Below are 13,262 nucleotides of genomic sequence, written 5' to 3' on the forward strand. Positions count from 1 at the left end.
CGTGCTCATAAGAAAATGATATTCAAAAGATTAAGCAAAATTATTTAATTTACGAAATATTAAGTTATTACATGATGAATAGAAATTATTGATGAAAAGACACAATACGAAGAAATTGTATAAATGTTTATGCAAAGAGAAATTTAGAGATTTGTAATCTAGTTATAAAGACACTGTAAGACAAATAAAAAAATCCAACTATTAATATCGAAAAATATGAGAAATAAGATAAATTCTGAAATTACGCATTTATCCACGGACACATTATATATATATATGAGGGAAAAAATGAGTAAGATTTCACGAAAGTACAAGGCTATCTTTCTTTATATCTCTTTACTTTAAAAAATAGTTTAGGCAATATTTTATATTACATAACTTAGTTTTACAATTGTTTTTGTGAATTGAACCTGATCATTGATCTAACCACCCATGGGTCCACAGTTCAACTCAAGCCACATTTGCCCATGCTTTTTAGTTATAAAGTCCGTTGGGCGCATGGAGGCTTAAAAAATTTAGGGATAAATGTACTAAAAGTCTCAAAACTTGTCCCGAAAGTGCAATTAAATCCTAAAACTTTCTAAAAATACAATCAAATTTTAAAACTTATCAAGTTAGTGCGATCAAATCCTTCCTTTAATTTCGTCCAATTTGAAAAAACGAAAAATGCTAACAAGTTTTAAGACTTAATTGCACAAACTTGACAAGTTTTAGGACTCAATTGCACTGTTTGAAAATTTTAGAACTCAATTGTACTTTCATGATAAGTTATAGGACTTTCAGTGCGCTTATCTCGTAATTTTATGCATAGCATTCACGTTATGAGCTGATTGGGCTACGCTTTAGCCTTGATCTCAGAGCCCGGCCAATAATAGTGAATTTCCTAATCTTTGTTCGCTTTACAACTATTTGATGAAGAAAAGGACCTCTCTATTGTCCAATAGAAAAGAGGTGGATAACCTTCTGGTTAGGCTCTCAACCTAACTAGAACCTAACTAGGTTTAAAAAACAAACCTTCTAGTTAGGCTCTCCAAAAGAATTGAGTGTATGATTCATTAGATTCTCCAGAGAGGTCATCTTTTGTAGGTTAATTGCTCAAACCCACTGAACTTTGGCACCATTAAACAGTAGTAGCCCTAGAACTTTATAGAGTAAGTAACAAAGGCGTTATGTAATTCATTTAGTGACTAATTTTTAATTCTATCAAACAGCTTTTTCATTCTACTATCAGCACTTGATATTCAGTGCTTGAATTTTCTAACATTGCCACTTAAAATGGTGCTCCAACTACTTACATTTCCAGTCCAGCCGATACCACTGATCGTTTGAAATTTCTGATCAATCTGTGAATATGCATTTCGATGAGACCTATCGAGAAGAGCCTCCTTCACAGCCAAACAATCCTGATAACACAACAAGAAACATCTACCAGCATGCAAGAAACCTGAGGAGAACTGATCATATTACAGTCTTGTAATGGAATAATGCCGTAAAAGTGAGCTACAGAGTACAGACCGCAGTAAAGATCCCGAATCCGAAGCACATAGGCACAGGATAAAACCACAACCTAGCTGGATGAGGGAACCTACCACCATTAACTAAATAAGGGAGGATATGCTAAACTTATTATTTGAACGAAGTACATGATGCAAGGTGCTTTTTGTCAAATATGTCACGAGACAGTTTCGGGATACAACTCTAGATGTGAATCGTGCTATCCTTGCCACATTCCAACAACAATCCTTTGTTGAATATTCAGTGACAAACATCATAACCAACCCTCATAGCGTCATGTGAACTGTGAAAACCAGAAAGAGTTAGGAATTGGCAAAAGGAAGAACCCCATACCTTTTCTGAATAACTTCATCTTCCTCCAAGTGATTTAACGAGTTATATTAACAATCTGAATAAGATAGGTCACCAGTGAGCAGCAACAATTGAAGGACCTAATGCAACTAATGCACGATCTGCATTTTACTCTTCGGATCTCTGTACACATATGGTAACTCTGACTAAAAGAGGAGACAGATTTTAGTTAGTTTGCTAACTTATGACAAAAACTAAATGAAAGCACTAAGTTGTCACAACTGGATTCCGAGAAGTACGAGACTGAAGCAGTCAATCCGACAAATATTATCTTGATGAGCCCATATCATTCACTGAAATAATGCCATGAACTCAGCTTAAATTTGAAGAGAAGAAAGGTGATGACAAGTTGTTCCGCAGGTGAATTCAATGACCGGGTCGGCATTCTAAAAGATCAGGTTGACAGTGAAGCACTCGCGGTGTTACAAGCTTCAACGTCCACCCACACTGTTGTGGACACCTCCAAAGACATCCTCGTTAAATATGAGCATCCAGAAAATCTTTAAGGAACTTCATCTACATGACCAATTCTTAACTTGTCGAGATCTCTCTGCCACTAAACAGACCATCCGCTGCGAGACAGTCCATAAGACCTTCCTCAATGACATTACGCGGGCATAAACTATGAAATCGAAAGCTTGACAGTGAAAAGTCCTCACTGCCACAAGAAGAAGGGGAATGGCACCTGCTACCATCCTTCCAATGTTCAAATCGAGGAATTGCTCTCCATCTGCCGTATGGTCGATGCTCAAAATTCCAAAGCTGTCACAACACCTCATCCGGTCATCTATATCCTCATCCCTGGTTCCATATTCGTCATTCCAGCATACTGATATAACTTCTCATTGAACAGCACCTGTGGGTCTTTCCTGATCAGAACACCGCTCTCATCATAAGCATCCTTCAGGAAAACTACCCAGTTCATCTCCGTTCCAGCCAAATAAAAAGTCCTGGGCTGCTTCAAGAGCATCTGGTAAGTATGCTTGGTCAAGCTAAACTCCTCCTTGAACTCGACGATGTGGTGTATGGACGCCCTCTTCTCCAAAGTCAAGCTCAAGAACTCGTGCAACACACCGACCCTATACTTCTCCGCCTCCAGGGTCCACAAATCCAAACTCGCCCCGTCCGAGTAAGGCGAAACGAGCGGCAGCGTGTTCAACAGGTTAAGCTTCCTCGTATCGTCGGCGTCCAAATCCAAATCCCTGTTATGCTTTACCGGGAATCGAAAAGCCTTCTTCACTCCATCTTCATCGGCCAAGAACTCCCTCTCGAGCTCGCTCACCGCCAAATGCGGGTCCCAGTTCACCAGCTCAAGCACTCTCCTCCCATCGCCGTCCACAACCACCCTAAAATAATCCGGATACTTCAAAGCCCTATCCCTAAAATCCTCAGGAATCCCGAACAGGGACCGGCAGTGATGAATCTTACTCAACGCAATTCGCTTGTCAGCAGACATCATGAGGAGCCTACGCACCCTGTCGACCCGGTCGGCCTCCATCGAGTCCGCGATCCGCCTCTCCTCCTCGAGCAGCTCCTCCATGAGGGCGGTGAACCCGAGCCACATCTTGCCGTCGGCGTGGCGGTAGACCTCGAGCAGGAGGGGGTGGCGCTGGACGGAGCGGACGACCTTGCGGCCGCGGGGGAAGCCGAGCTCGCGGTGGAGCTTGCCGGCGTCGTCGAGGCGGAGGACGCGCTCCGGCTGCCGGGCGAGGAAGTCCCTGGACCGGGCGAGGAACCGGAAGCGGGCGTCGCGGTCGACGGTGGACTCGAAGTGGGGGTTGCGGTTGGGGAGGGTCTGGACGGGGGTGGTCCGAGGGGAGTCCTTCTTCTTGCGCTTCTTGCGGAGCGATTTGGGGAGCTTGGTCTTGAGGAAGGAGGTGGAGTATGGGGAAGCGAGGAGGTTGCAGAGGCTAGGGTTTCGGAACGCGGAGGGTTTGGGCTCCGGGGTTTTGAAGAAGAAGATGACGCGCCAAGCCATGGATGGATGGAGGAACAAGTGCACGATGGTGCTACGTTGGGGATGCTTCGAGCTATATAATATAGACTGACCCATCTTGGTTAGGCTACTTATTCTGTAATAAAATCTTTGATAAGGAAACACAAATTACGAGTGATCGGTTTTCGGGTGAGCCGATTTTCATCTTGAAATCAGAAATTGCCCACTAAGTATCGGCCTCACAAACCCTGCAATCGGAAACCGTCCGTTAGCTTCTGGCCCCACTTGAAAATTGAATTGGTGATTCGATCTGAATTTCGGAAGGGTCAATGGAACCGGCCATGTCCTGAGAGGCTGAGAATGGCGAAACAGAGCAAAGAGGAGGTAGACTTACTTCTTCTCCAATTTACGGAGGACAAGGAAGGCCGATCCAAATGCTCATCGGCCTCAAAGGTTTCGACTTCGGTCGCGGATCTGCTACTACTTCCCGCGAAGGAATCGGAGCTCTATTTGAGCAAAAATCCCGCACTCCTACCAGGCCAGCTACTAAAATGATTGGGAGTGTGAAGATCCGAGAGCTCTCTTATAGCCAAGAGAGAGAGCGCTCAAAAGCTGAAGTGAGAGAAAGAAGAGAGGAGGAGGGAAGCTTTGCTTGCATTTATAGATTCATAGGAATGGACTGACTTTCTGTCTCTATCAGTCCGGTTCGGGTGGTTCGGCTAGGCAGTTCCATCCCCAAAACCGGACCAGTACTCACCAATTCCAATTTATTAGAACAGAAAGCCAGACCGATCCGATTTGGTACTTTTGCACACCGCTAACACAATTGGGCGATGTGCAGTCATTTCATGTGTCGAGTGAATTCTCTCTTCCTCTTGTCAGTTTAAACTAAAATCCATTTGAGTAAATGAAGAATTCCCTCTGTGCAGCACAAAGTAAGCCTTGTAAGGAGGAGAACCAACCTTGTCTTTTTTTTGGCTGGAGTCTAGACATGTGAACATGAACCGCAACCAGCTTATGAGGCCATGTGAGATGGCCCGACCTGACGAACTGGCTCTTTTGGCATAAAAGGCAGACAGAGAACATTCAAAAATGAGAAATTGAATGGGGGTAGAATCCCTCGTGTGCATTTTACAGCAAAAAGGCACTTGCTTTATTCTTCTGATTATCTATGCAAATCTTAATCAACCTCTTGTCTTAGTATAGTTACAATGAGACATCATCATAAAGAATTGAACCCTATATTTCTCAACTGTGGAGCGCCTCAATGGCATAATTACAAGTCCCTACGTCCGCCTTAGGCTCCGTAGGAGTTGTGTTGTGGGTTTGGTTTCCACCAAAGATTCACCTGTTTCCTATTACCTTTTTGGGCTATCTTGTCTTCGTTTGGAACGGCTAGTCGTCCTTCATAGAATAGCTGTATGTATGAAATTAAGAAACTGAAGCCAACGAATGTTGATCCAATCTGATCCAAACTTTCATGTGTTCCAGTGTGGAGTATAACTAACTCGACGGCTTCTTCAAAAATGGTTTCTGGCAGATGAGGAGTTTCTCATCAGTGTTGCTCTCGACTCCTATAACTCGTGCGTCCCACTTGAATTGTGCGGACAGAGCTCTCGCCGACTCAATAAGGGATGTTGTATCGCGGAATATCACCCAACCCTACACCAACCAATAAAGCAGAAAAGAATTGAGGAAACAAGCAGATTCACGACTCATGAGCACATTCGTTGCCAACAAAGTATGCACATCTTGAGATGGTGTCCGCTAGATGGCCGAAAAAATCATATCTAGTAACTTTCACAATACCTCCTGAGACGTAAAATTCTCTACCCCCCATGCTATGCTGCATGTATATACCTATTTGCAGTGGCACAATAGTTTCTCGTGCTTGACATGAATTCAAGACAGATGAAACAAAACTAGACGAAGATATTTCCAAGCAGCCATTCTGCCACACACGTTTAAGAACTGCCTATTCAACCTAAATCTCATTTATTCATTTTGATAGAGTAGACCAGCCAGAATCAGCAAAAGAAAGGACCGAGAGGGAAATCTGTTTGGGGGAGAGAGAGAGAGAGAGAGAGAGAGAAATCCATTAAGGTGGTACCTCAGGACGAAGTATTCGGTCGATCTCAATGAAAAGATCAAGCATTGAGCATCTGCGATTCTGGCTATTTTCAAGGGAGAGAAGTCCTGAGGCATGAACCATATCATAGGTTCTGGGGTATGTTGGAAATCCTTCACACCTGTGAGGGAAGTGCAAAATCAACTGATGAGAATACGTAAACTTGCAAAGCATGTATACAAAATTTTGCCTGTGAGTTAATAAGTAGTGTTGTACAGATAATTGGTGCTATGCATTATTCATAGTGCCAAGACATACTTTCACATTCTGCTCTACAATTGACAACTTATACTCTTTTTCTTTCGGGCAAACAACAGTTATATTCAGTGTTAGATTTTCCAAACAAACTGGCATTCTACTTATTTTTTCTTCTAGCCCCAAAACTGAATGCTCACAACTCATACTGCAAGCGAAGATTGATGGGCTTCACTGCATAAGACTCTGAAACCCTGCTTCAGTGATACGTTGCCAGAACGCATGGTCTACTGGATCCAAAATTTTCTTGCCATTTTCAAGATTTCAATGTCTGATCTTTAGTTGGCTAAAAATGCAAAAGAATGTATGATGTTTACGAATTCTAAAATGTCGTCTTCTTCAAAATGTATGATATTAATGTATAGCTATGAAAAAAGTCTTCTTCTCCCACCAATTCAGATAGAATCCTAAGCTAGACAAGAATATTGTCCTTGGGATTAAAATTTCCCTAAACATAACAGGAAATAAGGCTAGAAGAAAGAGGTCAAATTACCAATCATGCCGCACACCTACAAGACCTCTGTCCAGAATCATTGGCAGGTAGTTGGGAGCACCAATTGGGACCACGTTCATGACCCACACAAATTTTCCTGCTTCAAGCAATGCTGCATTAAAACCACCAAAATGGGCATTCATGTCTAGTACATTGCGAACCATGTTATACGGTGGCGAGGGATCTTCATCTCCAGGCCTTTTAGGATGATCCGAGAATATCAATGGCGACAGGAGAGACCAAAATTCACGGATAGCTGCTTTCCAGTTGTCTGTGTCCTCGGCAAAGTCTTCTGGATGCAGACCTGAAATTATGCATTTACAGATGTTCTCATCATCATTTATGACTTGATGCAATAACTACCCACAAAAAATGCTGAAATTACAGTCTTGAGAAATGCGAAAATTACCATAAAGCTTAAGTTCAGTCGCATTCAAATTAGCCCTAGAAGGCCAAGTTGTCTTTTCTTCTATAGGGATCCATCGCTTGCTTCTTGTTCCTCCAATACACCCTTGAAGTGGGCGGTAGGAAGGAGATTCTACATCTTGGGCTTTACCGCAAATTGGAGGGCCCAAACCAGGGTTCCTGTTTATTTAAGCATTAGAGGGCTAGGAACATCTTAATGTGCGAGAAATCTATATGCAAATATTTGGGGTTTGCAAGCAACAGATGTTACAAACACCAATTTAAACATCCACGAAGATTGCCTTACCTGGAACCATAACAACGTGTTTTGCTAGTCTTTTTCCATACAACAGTTTCATCTTGTTGTGACAACAACTCCCAGCACAGACTTTCAGCAAAATCGTGAATGAACTCCCACCGTTTCTTATATACTTTAATACGACTATTCCCATGAGCATTTGTAATCGGGGAAGTCCAGACAAAATACCCACCAGGTTTAAGAACTCGATCTGCTTCCAACAGATACTTTCCATCTGCAGAAAGAGGAGGAATACAAATGATAAGGGTATAGCAACCATAGTAACAGGAAATGAGTGAGTTTTCGTTTTAATTCCAACATCTAAACCACATCAAGATATTCTGATTGCAAGAGAAAGCTATCTGGACTGCCTTGCCAATCAAGACATTAATGCTATCGTAAACCTCTTTGGGAAACTTAAAATTATTCTATCTTTGGCTCGTACTAAGAGAACACAAAAAACATTGGTAGCTGAAGTTCGTCCACATTTCTGTGGCATTTGATGATCTCCTTGTAGAAATAATAGTTGAATGAACAGAAGTATACATGACTGCATCACCTCAACACAACCCGAATATCTAAATGGTCAGTAAAAATGCAAAAACCAGTCCTAATGACTTGCTTAAATTAATTTAAAGTATTCATATGAGAAAAACTGCTCGACCCACACATATTGCTCCAAATCAACATCGAAGCCACTAGAGGATCAATATAGAAACCAAAAATGGTATCTGGCTGTGACTTTCTTCCATTTATAATCCAATCAGGAAGTATCATGACTTTGCATTAAGGAACAAAAGTCGCACAGTTTATATGACATAACTTCTATTATTGATTTTATTAAAACTTCCTTGAGGGTGGATCTAAGCTCCAACCTTTTCATGGGCCTATCCTGGATATTACACAGAGCTCAAAGGATGTCGAAACAATAAAGTAAAAAAATAATGTCATTGCATTTAATCTGATATTTGTGCGAGAACCTCAAAGAAACTTATAGAGATGCTTTTTTGCCCTAGTAGGCATAGTAATAAATAAGATCCTTGTTTTCTCGAACACTCTTCCAAGAGTAATCCGCAAATTTATTCATTATATGTAAATCATACTAGTTAGACAGATGTTTCATGTGAAGCACGCTGTACGAGTAGACTATGCTTTAACAAAAGTGGCAAGAGGCACCTTTTTGGTCCCAATCAATCCCACATCTCAAGCAATGCAGCATGTCAAATGAAAGAGAAGGGTACGGCAACTGGGTTGAGTTAAATGAACTGATCATTGCTGGAAGACCCCTTTCAATGGTCAGTTGAACCTGACTTCCAGAAGTCTCATGGTTTGCAATGCACAAAGTCAAGAGTTGTTTGGAGAAGAGATGGGCTCCAAAACTACCATAACCACATCCTATATCCAAGATTGTTCTAACCTGCAAACCAATGCAAGGAGAAGCTTAAAGAGAAGTGCCAGCAAGTGAATATATATGATCAATGTGCTCTCAACAACATATAGCGGCTAAACAAAAAGTAAGATGTACAAGTCAAAGCTTTCAGAACTTAAATATGAAAATTGTCAATCATCATATGATATGTCATCTTTTTACACGAGACTGTAATGACTAACTACAATTTCAGATATCCAACTAATAGTAGTGCCGGCACGCGGTGCAAGAGAAAGTTCCTTTTACCATGAGAAGAAACAGGAAGAAACTAGAAGATGAATATTTCCTATTAGTACACATGGATTCACTCATCTCAGGGCCAGTTACATTTTGATTTAGCTGCAATGAAATTGCATCACGAGGAAGATGACTTTGGCCAGAAGTGCTGAATATCTTGAATTCAGATTTATGCATATAACATTACTGTCATCCAACCGAAAGTGGAGAGCATGAAACATGATAACAAGTGGCACCAGTATCCATAGGAGGTAAAAGGAAACAATAGAAAACACAAGCACCGACACAGGTGGGACTAATAATCAATGGCTGAGTAATATCTCCACTTACCCCTGCTTTTGTAAGTTCATATTCATTGCTAAGACCAATCATTTTCGCTATTTGTTGAGCATAGTCTTCCACGCCATCAAACATAAGAGAAGCTGAACGGAAAGAAATCTGCTCTTCCTCCAGCATCATCATCCTAGAAAGGCAACGGAAGTTGTATTAATCATATGAAGGGAAATAGAAGTGTGATATAACTAGTGATATTATTAGCATGTCCACATACCTCTTGGTCAAGCTCCCCGAAGAGAGTACCTGCTGGGCAGTAATTTTAACATTTGCAACCCAGATAATATCTTTCCCCGTGGGCCACCTCAAAGGGATTTTGTAATTTGTAGGTGGAACAACCAAACAATGTTGTTTGACAGAATGCCCACAATGTCGCTCAAACTCATTACCATCCGAATAGCCCACAGCAACATTTTCTGAAACATTATAGCATGGAACATAATTCTCAAACTCATCAGGACAAGCTTCCAATTCTCTCAACTTTGTCGGCCCAAGAGAGAGCTCCCCTATGTCCCACAAATCCGAAAGAACTCGAGCGTGGAGATCCTTGTAGTGCTGGTTTATGTGGACTCTGGAAGAGGTCGAAATGGATATCGTCCACCAAAGCGATCCAGTAACAGCAAGAATTACAATCAGGAAAAGACTGGATCTCAGAGCGAGCATAATCAAATGGTTTCGCTTCCTAGGACTACCGGCAGAGCAGGCATCGGATGCGAAGCCATTCTCGAGATTAGTGAACTTAGAAGGGGAGTTACTCGGGTGAAGCAACTGAGACGCGAACTTTTGCGGCGGGTAGCTCTGGTCAGAAGAATCTCTTCTACTCAAATCTTCCTTTTCACTTCTGTCCTTCATCTGAGGATCCCAAAAATCTTGGCTGCCACCGGAGATCCGCGCCCCGGAACTCCCTCTATGCAGCGGCCTCGACATTTCTCACCCGATTCTTTCCCAGATGAATCTGAACAGAAAAATAGTAACCTTTTTCAGCGAGATGAACTCAAGCCCCACTTCACTCAAGCACGACGCATCGAGAGAAAGAAGCACAACACCAAGAAGCAATGACCCGACTGGACCAAGAAACCAAATGCAGATGGATCGATCAAGAAGTCCATTGGGTTGGCTGGACACGGCCAGAGAGCGCGTGCCGCAATCAGGGGAACCACCAGATCGGTGTCAACGACAGCAGTAAGCTTAGATCCATGCACGAGGCAGAGCACAAGCTAACACCAAAATCCAAGGCATACGAGGAAGCAGCTCAAAAAAAATTCGGATAAGGATAGAGACCAACCAACAGAAACCAAGATAAAAATCAAGAAACCAGAAAAGCAAATGTACTCACGGATTGGAGACTACCCGATAGCAGAATCTCTCTATCCATCAAAAGGGAAGGAAAAGAAAAGCAGACAAACCGGAGGAATTCGCTTGCGGCGAGTTCGTTACGAGCTCGATTTCACGGGGGCGAGGGAACAAAGCTCGCATCCGCCGAAACTGAAAGTCTGTACCTCCCCCCACCCCAAAAGCTAAAAACAGCAACCCAGAAAGGGAAAAAGCGAAAAAGAACGCGGAGAGAGAGAGAGACCTGCTCGTACAAGATTAGCAGCTCACTCGACGACCCAACACAGGACAAGGGCGGAGCTCCTTCATCTGCAAATCGCCGCCCGAATGCAGCACCGAAATCGTCCGGAGGGACTACTCGCTCATGCCCGACTGCAAAATTCCCCGGTTGCGATTGCTCTCGATAGATTCACTCTGTCTCTGTCTCTGTCTCTGTCTCTCTCTCTCTCTCTCTCTCTCGCGCAGATGGGGAGGGAGGTGTGGAGGTGGAGGTAGAGGTGGAGGTGGAGGTGTGACCGAGCGAGTGTGGTGTGTGGGGTTGGGGGGGGGGGGGAGAGTGGGACGACGGGCGACAGTGTGAAAGGAGATTTTGTAAGCAGTCGTCCTGTCGCGACACAGCTCGTGAAGGCCCTGAAAATAGTATTCTATTCCATCGTCATTCACTGTAAAAAAAACGAAGAAGAAACACTATAATAATGATGGCGAAGGTGAACACCCCCCTCTCCCTCTCTCTCTCTCTCTCTATCTCTGGATTTGAGTTTTGCTTCTTTAACTCCTGCGAGTGAAAATTTTGGTGGGGTAACCCATTAAAGACTGCAGTCCCGATCTTCATGTGATGGTATGGAACGAGTTCTTTCCTATTCTATCTGTAACAGTCCAAATATTTCAATTTGAATTTAATCGAACAGAATTAGAGAACGTTTTAATGACTCTTTTCTTTCGACAAGGGAGGAGATAACTCTATCCCAATGCGATTCAGAAGATAATATATCGAAAGAGGATTACGAAAATGTACCGTGATTATTTCGGATCGATCATATATTATATATACTGATAAGAGATAGACTATCTTCGACTTATTATCTAAATTTTGACTTACTATAATGTATTTTTGTATATGGATCTTTCTAAGTATCCCTCGGAGATGATTTTATAATCTTGTATGTTCATGTCATCGAGAGAATAACCCGAATTCGAGTTCAAATTTCATCCGAATAAAAAAAATTGATGGAAAGATATGGCAACGAAAACAAAAGATAAAACCCAATGACGTGCCTCTGAGTTCCGCATCAAAAGAAGATAAAAAAATTTGTAAGCTTAATCCTCTGGAGTCTGGACCGCTTCGAAAAACCGCACATCATCTCTTCATCGACAAACACCGATAAATTCAAAACAAACTCCAAGGTCCAACGTACGTTTTTATCCTTTTCGATTTCCTCAGAGGTTTCTCGATCGGTAGGGACGACGGACCGGACGCATCCCTCCGTTCGTCTGGGCGATGAACGATGCAGGCCGTAAAGAATGATTTCCGACCCTCAATTAGCTTTCTGGGCACTCGTAAAGATGCAATCATCACGCCCGAGACAGAGTTTCGACCCGAATCGCCAAATCCTCATCATGTCCCGGGGCGGCTTCCTTCTGGTGCTACGTCGATTCGGGAATTCATAAAGCAGAGCCCCCCCCACCAAAAAGTAATATTTTATGACCCCTATGCTTTTATCGATATAATTAAAAGGGATTTAATTTTAAATAAAAATTAATTAAAGTATGGGTGGGGGGTTCGATTTTTCATGGAATCTGGGGGACGGAATCGAATGAGGTCGTAAAATTAGTCGCGGAATGTGTTGGATCGACACCGCGCGACTTTAGAAAAGAAATACGCATCGAAGTCCGTCATAGACGCGTAAGATTAAATGCCCTTCTTTTCCCTTCGTTCCCGCGAACAGAACGAAAAGGACTCGGGCCAGTGATGCAATGGAGTAAAGTTGCGGAGAAATATAATGCTTTGATAAAATTCAAACTTTCGATTGACCCTATTCAATGCTTGCGTACAGCAGGGGGGGGTTTCCCACATTAAATTAGAATAAAAATGTAACGAGATCGATTCCATTGAATGAAGCCTCGGTTGTTGACCAAAAAAAAAAAAAATGAAGCCTCGGTCAATACTTGTTAAGTAACCATTATAAAAAGAGATTAATACCACGAAAAATCTCAAATTGATACACATATAACAAATTTATCCCAAACTAAATCATAACTTGGTATATTTATGATAAATTTACCCTCTATTAGTTTCCGTTAAATTTTACCTTCGAATTGCTAAGTTGGATGACATATGGCAATTAACAGGTTACCAGTTTGGAGTTTTACCCTCCATTTGTTAAAGGTATACCGATTTGTGATTTTTCGTGTTATTAATTTAATTTAACGGAAACTAACGGGTAAATTTGTCATAAATGTACCAGTTTGAGATTTTTTATCGTCGGGAAATTAGGTTAGGGTAAATTTGTCACGGATGAATCAGTTAAGTGTTTTTCGTGATATTAACCC

General features: G+C 42.1%; 2 protein-coding genes across 4 annotated transcripts; both read right to left on the reverse strand.

Moving 5' to 3' along the window:
* Positions 1 to 1,824: 1,824 nt before the first annotated feature.
* LOC115674965 (protein WHAT'S THIS FACTOR 1 homolog, chloroplastic) lies at positions 1,825 to 3,934 on the reverse strand. The gene has a single exon (XM_030597501.2). The coding sequence runs from the start codon at positions 3,917 to 3,919 to the stop codon at positions 2,654 to 2,656; it is 1,266 nt and encodes a 421-aa protein (XP_030453361.2). The 5' UTR covers positions 3,920 to 3,934; the 3' UTR covers positions 1,825 to 2,653.
* Positions 3,935 to 4,931: 997 nt separating this feature from the next.
* Positions 4,932 to 11,208, reverse strand: LOC115674964 (probable pectin methyltransferase QUA2). Of its 3 annotated transcripts, none has more exons than XM_056317154.1 (9): positions 10,967 to 11,208; positions 9,598 to 10,335; positions 9,378 to 9,510; positions 8,558 to 8,798; positions 7,391 to 7,616; positions 7,088 to 7,263; positions 6,679 to 6,982; positions 5,913 to 6,051; positions 4,932 to 5,464 (listed from the first exon to the last, which is right to left on the reverse strand). In XM_056317154.1, the coding sequence occupies exons 2-9, from the start codon at positions 10,305 to 10,307 to the stop codon at positions 5,306 to 5,308; spliced, it is 2,088 nt and encodes a 695-aa protein (XP_056173129.1). In that variant the 5' UTR covers positions 10,308 to 10,335; positions 10,967 to 11,208; the 3' UTR covers positions 4,932 to 5,305. The 3 variants fall into 3 exon arrangements, with proteins under 3 accessions (XP_056173129.1, XP_030453360.2, XP_056173130.1); XM_030597500.2 differs by having other exon boundaries at positions 10,957 to 11,207; XM_056317155.1 differs by lacking the exon at positions 10,967 to 11,208 and adding an exon at positions 10,787 to 10,808.
* Positions 11,209 to 13,262: the final 2,054 nt, after the last annotated feature.

This window comes from Syzygium oleosum, unplaced genomic scaffold (genome assembly GCF_021117445.2).
Source record: "Syzygium oleosum isolate NSW1041296 unplaced genomic scaffold, Sole_v2.1 Sole_v2.13, whole genome shotgun sequence".
Classification (NCBI taxonomy): domain Eukaryota; kingdom Viridiplantae; phylum Streptophyta; class Magnoliopsida; order Myrtales; family Myrtaceae; genus Syzygium; species Syzygium oleosum.

Excerpts from the sequence above, each read along its gene's own strand:
- LOC115674965 (XM_030597501.2), bottom strand. The coding sequence starts at position 3,919 with ATGGGTCAGTCTATATTATATAGCTCGAAGCATCCCCAACGTAGCACC.
- LOC115674964 (XM_056317154.1), bottom strand. The coding sequence starts at position 10,307 with ATGTCGAGGCCGCTGCATAGAGGGAGTTCCGGGGCGCGGATCTCCGGT. Across the intron at positions 8,799-9,377 it reads ATGAACTTACAAAAGCAGGG|GTTAGAACAATCTTGGATAT; the intron begins GTAAGTGGAGAT and ends ATTGGTTTGCAG. Across the intron at positions 7,617-8,557 it reads GATTGATTGGGACCAAAAAG|ATGGAAAGTATCTGTTGGAA; the intron begins GTGCCTCTTGCC and ends CTCTTTCTGCAG.